General features: G+C 38.2%; 2 protein-coding genes across 6 annotated transcripts in view; one reads left to right on the forward strand and one right to left on the reverse strand.

Annotated features, from left to right (window-relative positions):
- The window catches only part of WASHC4 (WASH complex subunit 4), a 59,711-nt gene extending 55,613 nt beyond the window's left edge, over window positions 1-4,098 (forward strand). Inside the window, exon 33 of the mRNA XM_008144731.3 lies at window positions 1,884-4,098. Coding sequence (XP_008142953.2) covers window positions 1,884-1,951 — 68 coding nt within the window. The 3' untranslated portion in view covers window positions 1,952-4,098. The remainder of the gene's footprint in view (window positions 1-1,883) is intronic.
- Window positions 4,099-7,391: 3,293 nt separating this feature from the next.
- Window positions 7,392-14,962, reverse strand: part of APPL2 (adaptor protein, phosphotyrosine interacting with PH domain and leucine zipper 2) — a 40,504-nt gene continuing 32,933 nt past the window's right edge. For 4 of the 5 annotated variants that reach the window (XM_008144728.3, XM_054719436.1, XM_054719437.1 and 1 more), the window contains 7 exons: window positions 14,003-14,161; window positions 13,811-13,863; window positions 12,151-12,325; window positions 10,886-10,922; window positions 10,561-10,701; window positions 9,772-9,819; window positions 7,392-8,501 (listed from right to left, as the gene is read on the reverse strand). In XM_008144728.3, the coding sequence (XP_008142950.1) occupies window positions 8,367-8,501; window positions 9,772-9,819; window positions 10,561-10,701; window positions 10,886-10,922; window positions 12,151-12,325; window positions 13,811-13,863; window positions 14,003-14,161 (748 nt within the window). In that variant the 3' untranslated portion in view covers window positions 7,392-8,366. The remainder of the gene's footprint in view (window positions 8,502-9,771; window positions 9,820-10,560; window positions 10,702-10,885; window positions 10,923-12,150; window positions 12,326-13,810; window positions 13,864-14,002; window positions 14,162-14,962) is intronic. The other variant, XM_028150180.2, reaches the window with a different exon arrangement.

The following is a 14,962-nucleotide window of genomic DNA, read 5'->3' on the forward strand; positions in this document are numbered from 1 at the left end:
TAATGAATTTCATTCTCGAGTAACTCAATATTCAGTTTCATTCATCTCTTAATTTAAATAAAATTAACAAGCTTATTGTTTATCTTTCACCCCTTCCCTGTATCAGTGAGAAGGAACAATTTGGAGGGGAAACATTAAACGTTGCTAGAGTCAGAGTTGCTGATAACTAGACATTGAATGAGATGAGTGATTAGGAAGTCATAAAGGGGCAGGGGCCATTTAGTGACATAGGCACAGCTTCCTGCTCTCCACAGCCAGCCTTGGAGAGTCAGAGTGTAATACAGCCATAATAACCGATAGTCACATCAGTGAGCTCGAGTCATGTAGGAAAGGATTCTGTCCATTGTGTCCTATGTAGGACAGTGGGAAAGTACTTATATTTTAATGTTATTTTTCCTTTTTATTGAACTTATTGGGGTGATACTGGTTAACATATAATAGAGGTTTCATGTACAATTCCACAACACATGATTTGTACACTGTCTTGTATGTTCACCACCCCAAGTCAAATCTCCTTTCATTACCATTTATCCCCCCATACGTTCCTTCACCTCCCTCAACCCCTTGTTGTTCATATCCATGAGTTTTTTTTTCTCTCTTTCTCAATCTGTGTATTTTATTGTTTAAGAACATTGCTCAGTGTTTCATACTTAAGGACACTGTCCCCCTCCCTCCCCCCCGCCAACCACCATGATACATTTCTCTCAGATTTGAAATTTAGGAACAGTTGTCTTCCCTGAGGAATGGATGTTTCCTTTTTCTTTCATGGAAATTAAGTAATTTAGGTTTTCCTTTTCACTTGGAAGCTCAAAATTAGGTATAGTAAGTAACTGAGTTGAAAGTTTTCATGTTTGCTCTTTTTTACTTTTTATTTGTATTTCATAAATCAAAACATATTTAATCAAATAAGATGTTTTTATTAATCTTATTTTGTCAAATTTTACAATTTTTTTCACATTGAATAGAGGTGATTGAATTGGATAGACCACTCATACCAACCATCTTATTCCCATAAGTTAAATATTACTTATTTATAAGAAGCATATGCAGGCATTTTTGGAATCTAGACTGAATAAATAATTGTGTGTTTGAAAAATCATTTCAGGCTGTTACCTGGAAGATAGTCAGTATTTATTAAATGAAAATATGTATATGTTATGTTTCAGTTCTAAGATAATGTTTAACAAAGCCATTTGGAAGAATTTAGTCAGCTTTTCATGATGCCAGAACCTTGTCTCCAAGGCCTAAAGCATTAACACAAAACAAATAAACCTTTTAGTCTCCGTGGAACACCTTGCTTTGGACTTAAGGAACTCTGGGTTCTCTCTGGTTGATGTACATCACTCATGTGCCTGTATTGTTCTATTTTAGTTAAAGTTTGCTCAGGGATGAAGTCATAGTTGCTGAATACATTAGTCACATAGTTTTTCACTGTTAAAGAAATATGTGCATGTGACATTTTACACAAAAAGCCAGGAATTTATTTTATCACAATAATAATAAATAATTGATTTTAAAAGTAAATTGTAACTAATGAAAAGTTATCTAGTCTGGACAGTATTATATATGAATTTGCAGCCGTGTGTGTGTAACAGCCTACACTGTAATAGCAGTTCATCCGTGCATTGTGAACCACCACCCCCCCCCGATGCTGTTGTCTCTCACAAATCTATAAGAAGCAGTCAAAACATGACAATTGCAATATTTAGCCTTTTTAAAAAAATTAAGGCAATCTAGATATAATTTGTGATGTTAGAGAAATATTTGATAGATGCAACATTTTCTTAATTTGAAATTTAGCAATTCAGCTCTTCTCAATTTTTATTTACTTAATTTTTTATGAACATAAATATGACCATTGTTATTTTCACTTACGCTTCCAGAAGAGATTAAAACAAGCAATGGAGACCTGTCTGACAGCACTGTGCCTGCAGATCGTGTTGTCAAATGATACTGATGGTATGCGGTGCCGTGACAGCATCGGAATGTGTCATTACTATTGCCAGTGACATGGATGTTAGTAAGCTAACGAAGTGTTTCCTGGGCCACGTCTCTGGAAAATATGTTGGGACTCTTTAAGGCAGTGCTCTAAAGAGGAGTCCATTCTTATTCCAAAGGCTCAACTTTTCAAAGGTTGAGAATGAGATTTTTAAAGTTGGATTTTTGCCTGGACTTTAGGCCAGATGTGCCTAGGAAGTGGAGTTATAAAAGGGCCAACCCAGATTCCTAAACTGCCATCTCAGATCTCTTGTAATCTACATGAATGTTTAGAATTTATATTTGCATATTTGTCCAGTCATTGGAAATTCAATGCATATGCTATGTACAGCCAGTAAATACATTTTAAACAAAAGGAATTGAGCCTGAAATTTATGAAGCATACATATCAATATTTTAAAAGGACTGTATGAAGATGGATTTGATACTGGAGACGAGGCACAGTGTGTTACGTACCCTTTATGTACAGTATAAACTGATTTTATTGTTAATTTCATGGGATTCACAAGAGCTACTGATGTCTTGGTGAGACATTTTATACTAGTTTACATTGCTTTGAGAACATTTAACCTCTAACAGCCGCTTTAAATTTAAGATTTACTTCATACACAGGATGAAAAAAAATTCAGATAAAGCCATAGAGTTCTGCTTGAAGCTTCACTTTGGGTTGAAGACACTATGTATGATACCTGAGAAAAATGAATGATTGTTTTACATCCAAACTCAGGTTTCTTCTTCGTTAGGTTGAACTGAAATCTTGGTGATGGCTTGGGCAGACTTTTTCTTTAAATCAAGTATAATCTAAGACATCAGATTAAGCACTGTGCAGGCTTAAAAAAAATTACCACTGTGATAATAAAGTTTCTAATAAATCATTTACTGCTTTAAAAGGTATAGAAAGATTTTGAGTAAATTTAGCTCCCAGCAAGCTACTAGGTTTATTTTTGTAAAGCTTTATGTCAGTTAATAGTTAAATGGTTATTAACCATGGCCTATATAATCTTTTAATATAAAATGCATACATTTACAATGAAAACAAGGAAGTTTAAAACTTTACATGTAATACTAACGTCATTTTGGGAAATATTTGATTTTCCATTGCACTTATCTATGAAGCATTTCTACAGGTAAATCCTGTAAGTAATTCTAATGTTGTTTGATTTCTAGCTTTTGGAACAGGTATACAATACCCTCTCTGTATTCATGGTTACAGTCAGGATCATTTTCCCAGCCCAAGATAAACGCTTTCACGTTAAACGTCAGAAGAAACGAATAGGTAGGAAATATTTTTTTTAATTGTGTAAATGTGACTTACCGAATTATGGACAGTAAATGGACTAAAGGCATTTAATATTTGTAATTCATTCTAACTGTAGAAATGGCCCTAAAGCATGCTGCATAATTAATAATTTATATTTTCATTGTTGTAAATGTTTATATGAATGATCTTGCATTGGATTCTCCCAAATTTGTCACCATTTCGTAGCAAAGTATTGCTTTTCTGTTTTTTTCCCTCTAACTTCCCTAAAATCATCTCCTTTAAAAGGGATAGAATTTAAAAGGGATAGAAAATGTAATTACAAGAGAATCAGGTGTCTTTGTTCATTATCTCCACACATGTCAGTTATTTTATCGATCCTAGATAGAATTCACATGCTGACTGTATGGGTACTGGCAGTTGAGAAGAAAGTGATAGGTTGTCAAAATAATGTCACTACAGTCTGGATAAATTATAGTAAGTGCACATAGTTGAAATAAAATCTCTGAAAAGATTACATATATTTAAATGTATTAAAGTGCTGAGTTAACAGGGCTTGAGTTTCATACTTAAGTTAATATACACATTTGGATGATGGTTTTCCTTGCTAACATATTAATGCTATTTTTTTCAGACATACTGTAATTTAAAATTAGTGTGAGCATTTGTTGTAAATTCACAGAAAACTTAATGTTCAAAATCTCAGGAATTAAATGCTAACCATAACACTGTCAGTGCTAATTAAATTTTGTAAAAGATGGCAAGTTTGTTACTTGAGTGGGGCCTCCCCTTTCCTCAGTTCTAATAGAATACAATATGTATAATAAAACAATAAATATAATTTCAAAAATTTACTTCCCCTGGATGTTTATGTTCAAAATTATCTTAATAGGTATAATTTTTTAAAATACATTTTTACTGATTTCAGAGAGGAAGGGAGCGGGGAGAGAGATAGAAACATCAATGATGATAGAGAATCATTGATCAGCTACCTCATGCATGCCCCATACTGGGGATCAAGCCTGCAACCAGGGCACGTGTCCTGACTGGGAATTGACCCTCGACCTCCTGGTTCATAGGTTGACGCTTAACTACTGAGCCATGCCAGCCAGGCCAAAATTGAAAATATTTTTTTCCCCTCAAAATTTAATACCTTAAAACAGTATATAACATTAACCTTTTTAGAGTCCCTTTAATCTAATAAAGTATATGGACTCTATCTTGAAAAAAGTACTTGCATGCACATAGGCAAGGAATTTGAAGTATGATTATTGTTGGCTCCTCTCCGTCCATCCCAAATGAAGACTTTTTTTCTTTCCTTTGTACCTTCTTGATCTTTCTGTTGCTTGTTCTTTTCATATAAAAAGAACCTACACGATTAACTTAAAATCCTAATCCTGGGGAGGGATCATTAGTTTGCAGTGTTTAATGTTAGAAATAACTGAGATGCCATTTGCAAACATGAGTCGAACTAAAACAATAATAATTGAGTGCCTTTTATTTTATTTTAATCCTCACCTGAGGATATATTTTCATTGATTTTTAAAGAAGGAGCAAGGAAGGGAGAGAAAAAAACAAACAAACATTGATGTGAGAGAGAAACATCAATTGGTTGCTTCCTGTACTTGCCCTGACTGGGAATCAAAGACTGGGGATCGAACCTGCAACCTTTTGGTGTACGGGACCATGTTCCAACCGTCTGAGCACCCAGCCAGGGCAATGAGTGCCTTTTAAATATTATGCTGGAGATGAGACACGAGCCTTTTAAATAGCAGCAGAAATTGTCCTCGGTGAAGTCTGATTGATGTAAGATTGTGAGAAAGATGAGATAATACCATCACATACATCCTCATGTTTCTCTCTTATGCCGGGTTGGCTAAGTGTTAAAAGGTAGACTTTAACCAGTTTTAATAATTTTAGTTCTTTTCCCAGCTAAAGTTGAAAAAGTTTTAGATTGACGGTATTCCATTTAAAGAAAGTTTTAATGCTACAGTAAAAAAAAAAAAAAAAAACTCACAAAGGTTTTTAGATGTTAGGAACAGTTTAACAGGTTGCCAAAGATTTCAGTTAAAAACAAAATCCAGAATAAGTGGGAAATCTGTAGAGATTAAGTGAAGTCATAGGACTACTCAGTAAACGAGAGATGGTGATGGCAAAGTTGAGTTTAGTTTATAGTAGTGTATAAAGTCTATATGGGCAAGTTTATAAACTTTTTCTTCTATTTTAATAGTTTGGCTCTTCACTACCTCCTTTACTTGATAGCTCCAGTTCCCATTAGTGGAGACATAGGAGAGTAGATGAAATTTATTTTTCCATCAGTATCAATCTGATGTCTTAATTCTGGGATCATCTTCAAGGATTATACATTCTAGAACACATATATAAGGTCTGTGTGTAGTGAAACATTCTATAGCAATGCTCTCATCCTTAAATGAGGGAAAAACATTAAGCATTAATGAAGCATCTATCTATATCAGATTTTAAAAACTCAATTTATGTAAATGAAACCAGAAACAGTTCACCCATTACTCTCCCTTCCCACTCTAACCAATCTGTATCTATGAGCTTTTATTTTTACTTATTTTAGATTCCACATGAGAGATTATACAGTATTTATTTTTCTCTGATTTATTTCACCTAGCATAATGCCCTCGAGGTCCATGTTGTTGGAAATGGCAAGACTTCATTTTCTTTTTTTTTTTTTTTTTAATGGCTGGAGACTATTCTATTGTAGAGGTATACCAATTTGTCAATCCATTCACCCATCAATGGACACTTAGGTTGTTTCCACAACTTGGCTATTGTAAATAATGCTTCAGTGAACATGGGGGTGCGGATGTTTTCGAGTTAGAATTTTTTTTTTTCAGATGAACACCCAGAAGTGGAATTGTTGCATTTTTTGGTAGTTATAGTTTTTTATTTTTTGAGGCACTCCATACGTTTTCCATAGTGGCTACACCAATTTACATTCCCTCCAGTAACACTTGTCTCCACATTCTCACCAATGCTTATTTTTTTTCTTCTGGATGATAGCTATTCTAACAGTTGTGAAATGTGGTTTTGATTTGCATTTCCCTGATGATTAATAATGTAGAGCATCTTTTCATGTATCTGTGGCCCATTTTTTAACCAGAATGTTCTGCTGAGTTGTATGAATTCTTTATATGTTTTGGGTATTAGCGCCTTAATCAGATAAGATTTGCAAATATTTTCTCCCATTCAGTAGGTTGCCTTTTCATTTTGTTGATTTTCTTTGCTGTGCAAAATCTGTAGTCAGTCCCTCTTATTTTTGCTTTTGGTGTCAGATTTTAAAAATTCACCACCAAGACCTATGTCAAGGAGCTTACCCTGTTTTCCTTCTAGGAGTTTTATGATTTCAGATTTTATAGTCTTAACTGATTTTGACTTAATTTTTGTGTGTGGTGTAAGATAGTGGTCCAGTTTTCCCAAGATCATTTATTGAAAAAACTGTCCTTTCCCAATTGTATATTCTGAATACTAATTTTTTGTTTTCATTCTCTCTGGTGTTTTTGTGATTAGTCTTACTGTACTGAATTTCAGTCTGCTTTTCTTATGATTTGCATGCTTTGTGGCTTAGTTAAGCCACTCATTCTTTAAAAAAAAAATTTTTTTTTAAGCTTGATTTTAGTTTCCAGCATTGTTCATGACTTGAGATTCTTCCCCTCCCAACCGAACAGTTCTAAGCAAGAAAAAGAAATTCAGAGGACTGTGGCTCTTGCAGCCTGTTAGAGAACTTCTGACTTGACATAATTATGATATATAAGTTGTAAGGCATTAGTGTATAATTTCCTACTGACTTGGACCAGCTCACTATGTCTGTGATGGTGCACATTATAGAAGTGGATTCCTCAAATGGATCCTGTATAACATTAACTTAACTTGGGGTTGCAAAAATTGTTTTATTAACCCACCATTTTAAGAGCAACACCTGTTAAAAACTTGGCATTGAGATCCCATTACTCTACTCAGGTTGAATAGAGGTATTTTTTGATAGTCATCCTCTCTGCTGTGATTTCATTCTGCCCTAGTTTTTGCAAATTAACTGTTAAAGCTATATAACCAACTTTAGTTTTCTTCCAGGGATGTTCTAGAAAATAACCACAAAAAGCAAAAGAAACAGAATGATAGATTTTATTTGCTAGCATTTACTGCTAGGTTAATTTATTACAAAGACAATAACATTCTGTTGAACTTGGTTATAATTAAACACACTGTACCAATTCAAGATCATTATACTTATTCCATGGGTAGGAGGGAATGGTGGAGGGGCTGGGATGCCAGAGTGGAAATAGGAACTTTAAACCAACTGTTCTTCAAGGGAGTTTTAAAATGGATTGGCCCCTTCCTTGAGGAGGGTCTGGCTCAGAAGAAACGGGACCTGGCAGAGCTGTTCATGGTGATCCACCACTAAAAACAGTAACATCTAAAGGATCGTAAACTTGTGATCGCTGGTTCATTAAGGATCCACTGTAAAACTGAACATCTTTTGTGGGACTCATCTAGTTTGTATTGCATGATGCCTGGAACAGTGACCAAAACCAGACCCGCACTGCTGCTGGTGCTCGAGCCTCAGAGCAGGGCTCGTCACCTAACGGCACAGGTTAATGCTTATTAGGTCCCATTATGAGAAGCTTGATCATAAAGACACAATTTTCAGAATGACAGGCACTTAAAGCTTATTAAGTAAAATACAAAAATAGAGTATATTAATAGGAAATATTTAGTGTTTAATTATAAATCTAGGCTTTTGCCATTTTTAAAAACGGATACTGGAAACGGAAAAAAGATGACATTCAAATACAGCGAACGATGCATTTTCTCATAACTTTCATTCTGAGCGCTGAATAATAATCTAAGAAAAGGACTTACCACAAAGCACCTAAAATAACATTTGTAGATGGGTAGAAATGTTGTCAACCATTTCTTACTGTTTCCCTCCCAAGTCTCAGTACCAAGGCATCGAGAGTCCATTCCACAAGCGATTGTCAGCGTTCTGAAATCAGTTCGTGGGCCTGTGTATCAGAGAAGTTGAAAACCCTTAAGGAGGTAGCTCTCCTTCTTGGGTGCTCTTCCCCCAAAAGCGCAAGAGTTATGCTTCAGATTCTGCGCCTGCATTTTCACGTGGACTTCCATCATTGTCCTCTGGTTGATCGTTTAATAGTACATATTTTCCATCATTGGTTAGTGGTATGGACAGCATTAATTGAGCCAATGCTTCTGGATCCTGAAGTTATGGGAGTTTAAGAAGGAGAAAAGAAAACACTTAAAATGCACTTAACACCCCTTTGGCTTGGCTTGATGTTCTGTAGTCTTAGCTTTATTCCTTCTTACTTGCCTATGTGTGCCTTCAGGTGGGTTTCCTTGCTTCTCTGAAAAAAACTCAACTGCATTATTCCTAGAATCTAGTAGGCCTTGGTTCTCCTCTCAGCCAAAAATATCACCACCTAGCCAAGTCGTCATAATCTTCCCAGAAAGAGTCCAAAGAGGACTTCTCTCACAACATATCTCTGTTTTGTCTTTAAACGGTCTTTTCTCTCTTTTAATCTACACGAAGAGTTTGCAAACTGTGGCCATCATCCTTGCTTTTGTAAACATTTTTTTGGAACACAGTCATGCCCATTCATTCCATACAATCTCTGGCAGCGTTTGTGTTGAACAGCAGATTTGAGGTCATTGAGACAGACGGTAAGCCCAAAAGGTTTACTATCTGGCCCTTAACAGAAAAGGTCTAGACCATAAAATACTAACTTGCAGTGCTTGTCATTTCATGTACATCAGTCTCAGTCCTTGGTCCTTCTGCCCTCCCTGTAGACTAGAACCATAGCAATACGGTATTCACTAGCTACGTTAGTATTTAAATTCAAATAAAATTTACAAGTCCAGTTCCTCAGTCACACTAGCCACATTCAATCTGCATATTTTCCATTATTGCAGAGAGTTCTCCGGGACAGTAACTATAGAAGTGCGCCTCCCCCCCCCCCGCCTCCCCTCGTTGCTGGAACTGATCTGTCTTGCTCCCTGCTCTAATTCCAGGGTTTTTCTTGTTATAAATGGGGCTCTTAAAAACTTGGTGGCTGAATGAGACTGTAAGCTGCTGAAAGACAGGGAGGTCTGAATCTTCATTTCTGGTAAGTCTCTGGGTGATGTGTGTCAGTGCTGCCAGCCTGTGATGACTGAGGAGCAAGGCTTAAGAGCACATGATAGATGCTTAAGCTTGTGTCATCCTACTTTGAAAGACAGGAAATCTAGGCAACAGCAGCAAGCAATAAATAAGTAAAGCAAGAGCTACAGAAGTGATGGTTTTAAGAACTCCACGTGTTGCCAATGCCTGTGGAACTAGCTGATTAAGAATGTGGTTAGAATGCATAAAAAGGAAATCCCAAACTTGACCACACTGCCAAGTGAGCATCATTTGTCATTTGGAGAGACACCCGAACATGTACAGGTAGGTATCTTTCGAGTAGCTGCTAAACAAGCACTAAAGTGGACCTTACCTTTTGAACCTCATTGATTTCTTTTCCCAAATTAATAGCATAACATATCTGCAAAAGACAAGAAAAGTGGTGGTTAGCCAAGGTGGAAAAGGATAAAGAATTTTTTTTTTTTTGGGAGGGGGGAATGTGATTATAAAAGTACAATGAGGTCACTGTCTACTCATGTCAACATGAGTGTCTACTGTCCCTGGTCTCCTGTTGCCAATTTGTGCATACAAAAAACATCCAGCCAGTGGAAACTGGTTTCTCCAGCGTTGGAAATTCCTAACAGGATGCTGTTCCCTTTGTCTTTTGACCACATTAGCCACTGCATGCTCACACACACAGTGGCAAACAGATACTTGCTGAAAGGATTGGTTAAATTTGATTAATTCTAAGCGAATGCAGTCACCAAGTTTTTCTACTAAACAAGAGAACAATTTAGATGTACTTTCTTGATGTCTGCTTCCTTGGTTTGCTCTCTGAGACTAGATTTTCTCCATTGTAACTTCTGCTTTGAGGGGAACCGCTTTTAACAATTACTGGTAGTTCTACTAAACAATTATATCTCAGCATTCAAGTTCTTAACTATTCAGTCTATTTTGGTTAGTACATATTTTCCCCAGGGAAATTTTACTTTCAGGCAGTTTTGTTTCAGTGGGGCCTTCCTAGGAGGTATTATTATCTGAACTCCTCAATGGGGACTTGCAGAATAGTGAACTATCCAGGCAGTAGTGTAAAAAACGCCCTTTAAATATCTTTCTTTCATACTGAGATCTCATGGAATCTTTAAGATGAAAAAAATAAGACCTTTTCGCCTTCTGAGTTGCTTTCAAAAACGTAAGTGCTCAGAGACTCTCCACCTGTGGATTCAGGCAAGCGGACCACAAAGCCAACCAGTCTCTTGTTTTCTTGATGAGCAGCGAACTGGGTGACACTGGTGAGCTCAAACTGGAAAAAATAACAGACTGAATATCACACAACAAACTGGAACTAAACAACAGACAAAGTCATCCTCCATGGAAAAAGTCTTAAAAAAGTGCACTATTAGTGGCAGTCATTTAATTTGTGTTTAAGGTGGTTACAAGGATGAATAGAGGTAATCACTAAAATGGGCAAGTGTGGGGGTACTTACATTGGCTCTGGATACTTGAGTCTGAGGGTCTATTAACCTGAAATTTTAACAGATACATTATATCACAAATGTTGGATGAACTTAGAAGAGTTTGTGGGGCTGTCTCTGTACTTTCTTAATAGTGTTCTATGATGCACTATAGTTTCTCAGTGTTTTTATATATATTTGCTCTCAATTTTATTGGTGGAGATTATAAGAACAATGAACCAATGCCTATAAAAGATCCAGGCCATACTTGGAGAAAAGCTGTCAATAAATGGAAGTTTTATTCTTAAGAACCCAATTCTTACAAGGTTTATAACAGGAAAAGGCCTGATTTTTGCCAAGACCTAGTTCACTTTTTTGAAGCTAACGTTTATTGAGCAGTTTCTATGTGCCAGTTGCAGTTGTAAATGTTTCATATCTATTCCTCATGACAACACTAGGAGGTGCAGATACAGTTATTTTCATTTTACAGCTGAAGAAACCAAGGCGCAGGGATTAAATAACTTGCCCAAGGTCATACAGCTAGTAAATGCCAAAGCCAGATAAGCCCAGACATTCTGGCTCTAATGCAGTGCTGCTGTCCTATAGAAATAATGTAAACCTCATACATAAATTTTTCTAGCTCCCATTTGTATTATTTAATAGATCTAAAATATTAATTATTAATGAGATATTTTACATTCCTTCTCGGGGGCAGGACGAGATCTTAGAGATTTGCTATGTCCTGTATTTACACTGACAACACATCTCAGTTCAGACTGGCTACCTGTGGCTGCAGTACTGGACAGTGCAGATCCTAAAGCCTGTTAACCATGTCCTGACCGTCCTTTGCCATGTTCATAAAGACCTTATTGCCTGAGCCCCCAAACCAGGTAGTTAAATTACTTGGCTTCTTTATTTTCAGTCCAACAAATACTGAACAGATTTTCTTGTGGTGGGTTAGTTATCTCAGGCAGTTCTGTGTCCTATATTCATTGTTATTTATAAATAGTACTCTCAGAAATGATACAAACAAACAACCCACCTTCCATTTTCAAGTTCAGAGATGGAGAGAGTAACTCTAGAATGATGGCAATCTTATAAACAATGGGATTCACTCACCACTAAACTCCTAGATTATCATTAAGGGAGCATCTTCTATCCAATCCATCTTACAAAATCAAAATATACTAGTACACTTAATCCAGTCAAATGCTCTAGTTATGAGCTGCAGGTGGGGGAGCGTGCCTCCAGAGGGGACTGAGGAAGCTATAAGAAAGTCAAAGTGAAGCCGCAGGTACCTCAGCATCTGACTGGTGACCATCAGGTGGGATTCGGTCATACGGAAGATGTTATGAATAGCCCGTGCTGCCAACACTTGTCTCATCGCCTCATAAATCACTTCGGTAGTGCCGTCTGTTTTAACTGCCATCGATCCCAAAAACCGGACTATAAACATCTGTTGCAAAAGAGAATCTGCAAGAGAGCATTTTCTGCTCAGGATCACACTCATGTCCTGCCTGCTGACCTGCCCCCAGCATCATGGCTGCTGGTCTGAGGGCAGCCGCCAGACCTCGGGACTGGTCGGCTTCCTATGGAGGGCTTCCCCCACCCCAATCTCTGAGTACTCTGCTTTTACAAGCTCCATGCAAACTGCCGAAGCTGTTGTCTACACTTTGTCTGTTTGGAACTACTTCCTTAGACTAGAGAAGCCCTGCTTTTTCTCCATCTATAAAGTAGGACAGCGGTACCAGGTAAACAGCCTCCTGCACCAAACCTAGGTGAGTACACGAAGGTGGCAGTATATGCACCATGTCTTTTCTCTGAAAATAGGACTTTTTCCACTGGACAACAGAAATCCTTTCCTTTGGCCTATGGATTAAGTCCTCTTATAAAAGAAAACTTATTTGAAGAAAATAAGACCTGACAGTGGGTCTTACTCATTTATGATTGAAGGGCAGTGATATGTTCCACAACGAATGGAGATCCCAAACTAAGTTTGCTTATTTGAGCCCCTGAACTTCCAATACTGGCTTCCTGATGACAGCGTATCACCTGACAAAACTGAATGACGGCAAGTCCATGAAGACAGTTTAAAAGTTCTTTTTTTCTGTCAGAATAATTCATTTACCTGCCACTTTAAGTCTTTTTGCCTAGTTGCCCTCCCATTAGTATCCTAGCCCCTAAAAATAACAAGTTAAAAATGTCCTAGAAAAATACAACTGAAATGGTTACTCCCATATGAAGCATTTTTACAAGTTTGAAAATTTTTGTTCTGAACTGAACTGCATTAGAAGTCAGCTAGACATAAGCAGAGAGAGGTTTGAAGCTTTTTTTTTTTTGCCTAAAGGGTTGAGAAGTGCCAATTCTCAAGTCCTCCTTTTTCATGTAAACAGTGGCACTTCATTCAGATGGTGTTCTCAGGCTCCAGGCCTGCTGCTGGGTCACACTGAGGTCTTGCCAGCTCTTCTAGCTACTCAGTTGCCTTGGCTGGGAACTCAAGTCCTCTCTGTGGAGCAGGAGGTTATGGTCAGCTCAACTGAATATGTTCTGATGTACACCGGGATGTAAACCAAACAAGATATGAATTTAAACCAACAACATTCATGTGATCTTAAAATTCAAGGAGTGATTTGTGTTTTTGGTTTTCTGAAATGCAGTAGCACATGTATGACTCACCCAGGCTGCATTTTAAGGCGATCATTTTATCTTCTGAATTTGTTTTTGTAATAATGTGACACCAAATTTAGTCTTGGCAACTTTCAGTGCAGGAGTGCAAAAGGTATGAATGTGGCTAGTGGTGCAACAGCTTCTCGGTTGTTACCCAAGTCCTATTGAGTTCTCCGAGAACAATGAACATATTTCAAGTCCCAGCTCTCTAGAACATGATGTCACATCTGGCTTCAGTGGCCCTGGCGGTTGTGCAGAGGACAGAGTAAGCACACCAAACGCACCACGTACCTTCTGCCTCTGGAAATGCATCATCCTCAGTCTCACCAAAAGGGTTCATACGCCTGGGGGGAGCCAGAGTCAGACGGTCACTACAGGTCAGCGAGAGGACACTTAGCACCAAGCTCTAAGGCAGAATGGCAAAGGTCTCTGGAGGGGCCAAATTTATGTTCATTTCTCCCAGAGGCCGCCCGCAGCACATACCTGCTCCCTCTGTTCTGATCAAGGAATTCTGTAGCAGGAAGTACAATATCGAACTGAATGGGTGTTCCAGGCGCAATTAGTTCTTCAGCTTCAGGTACACTGACGGTCGCTTTGGGAACAGTGTTGTCATTTTTCACCTCTGAATTTTCCAGGTTCTGGCTGGAGTATAGGAGAAGAGAGGAGGGGAAAACCAATGCCTTTTAATCTTACGCCTTTACAATCCAATGAATACTGTTGAATGCTGATGGAGACTTCCGTCAGGCCTTCACACCATTCTACAAGTACTTCTCTGGAAAACATTCATTCCTTGGTGGAAATCCTTCAGATCTCCCCACTACCTACAGGTAGCTCTGCTGCAGAGCATTCTGCACTGTTATCCTGCTTATCACAGTACAACTGGGTTCCTGTTTGTATCTGTCTCCCTGGGAGACAGAGTTTTTTGAGGGCAGGGGTTATAGCTAAATAATATTTATTACTTGGTACATAGTAGTCAGAAATGTTAACGGAATGATTAATATTTCTTGGCCTAGCATTCAACCACAACCTGGCTCTCATTTCTGAGAGCCTCCTTCTCCACTCCCTTAATGCACGCCCCCCTCTATAGCTACATCAGCACACCATATGCTCTTCCTCTGTCTCCATCCCTATTACACTGCTCACCCAACCCTCTCGTACTTCCAACACCAGCTCAAATTCCTAGTCATTCATTAGACCTTTCAAGCCAGGCTGACGCGCTCCCTCTGCACTCCTGTGGTTCTTCGGAAGTCGCAGGGACAGCCTTGTGCCTCCTGAGCTACCCTGGTTCTGACTGTGCCACCCTGTTCTCAAAGCCTTCGCTCTGCTCCACTGCGTTCTGGTTCCTTAGCTTTGCTGATGCTGCTAGAAAATGCGGGGCCCCTCCCGACCAGCAGCGCCCTCATGTGGGTCCTGTGCGCTCGGGCTGCAGCAGCGCGGTCCAGG

The sequence above is a fragment of the Eptesicus fuscus genome, chromosome 7 (assembly GCF_027574615.1).
Source record: "Eptesicus fuscus isolate TK198812 chromosome 7, DD_ASM_mEF_20220401, whole genome shotgun sequence".
Classification (NCBI taxonomy): Eukaryota; Metazoa; Chordata; class Mammalia; order Chiroptera; family Vespertilionidae; genus Eptesicus; species Eptesicus fuscus.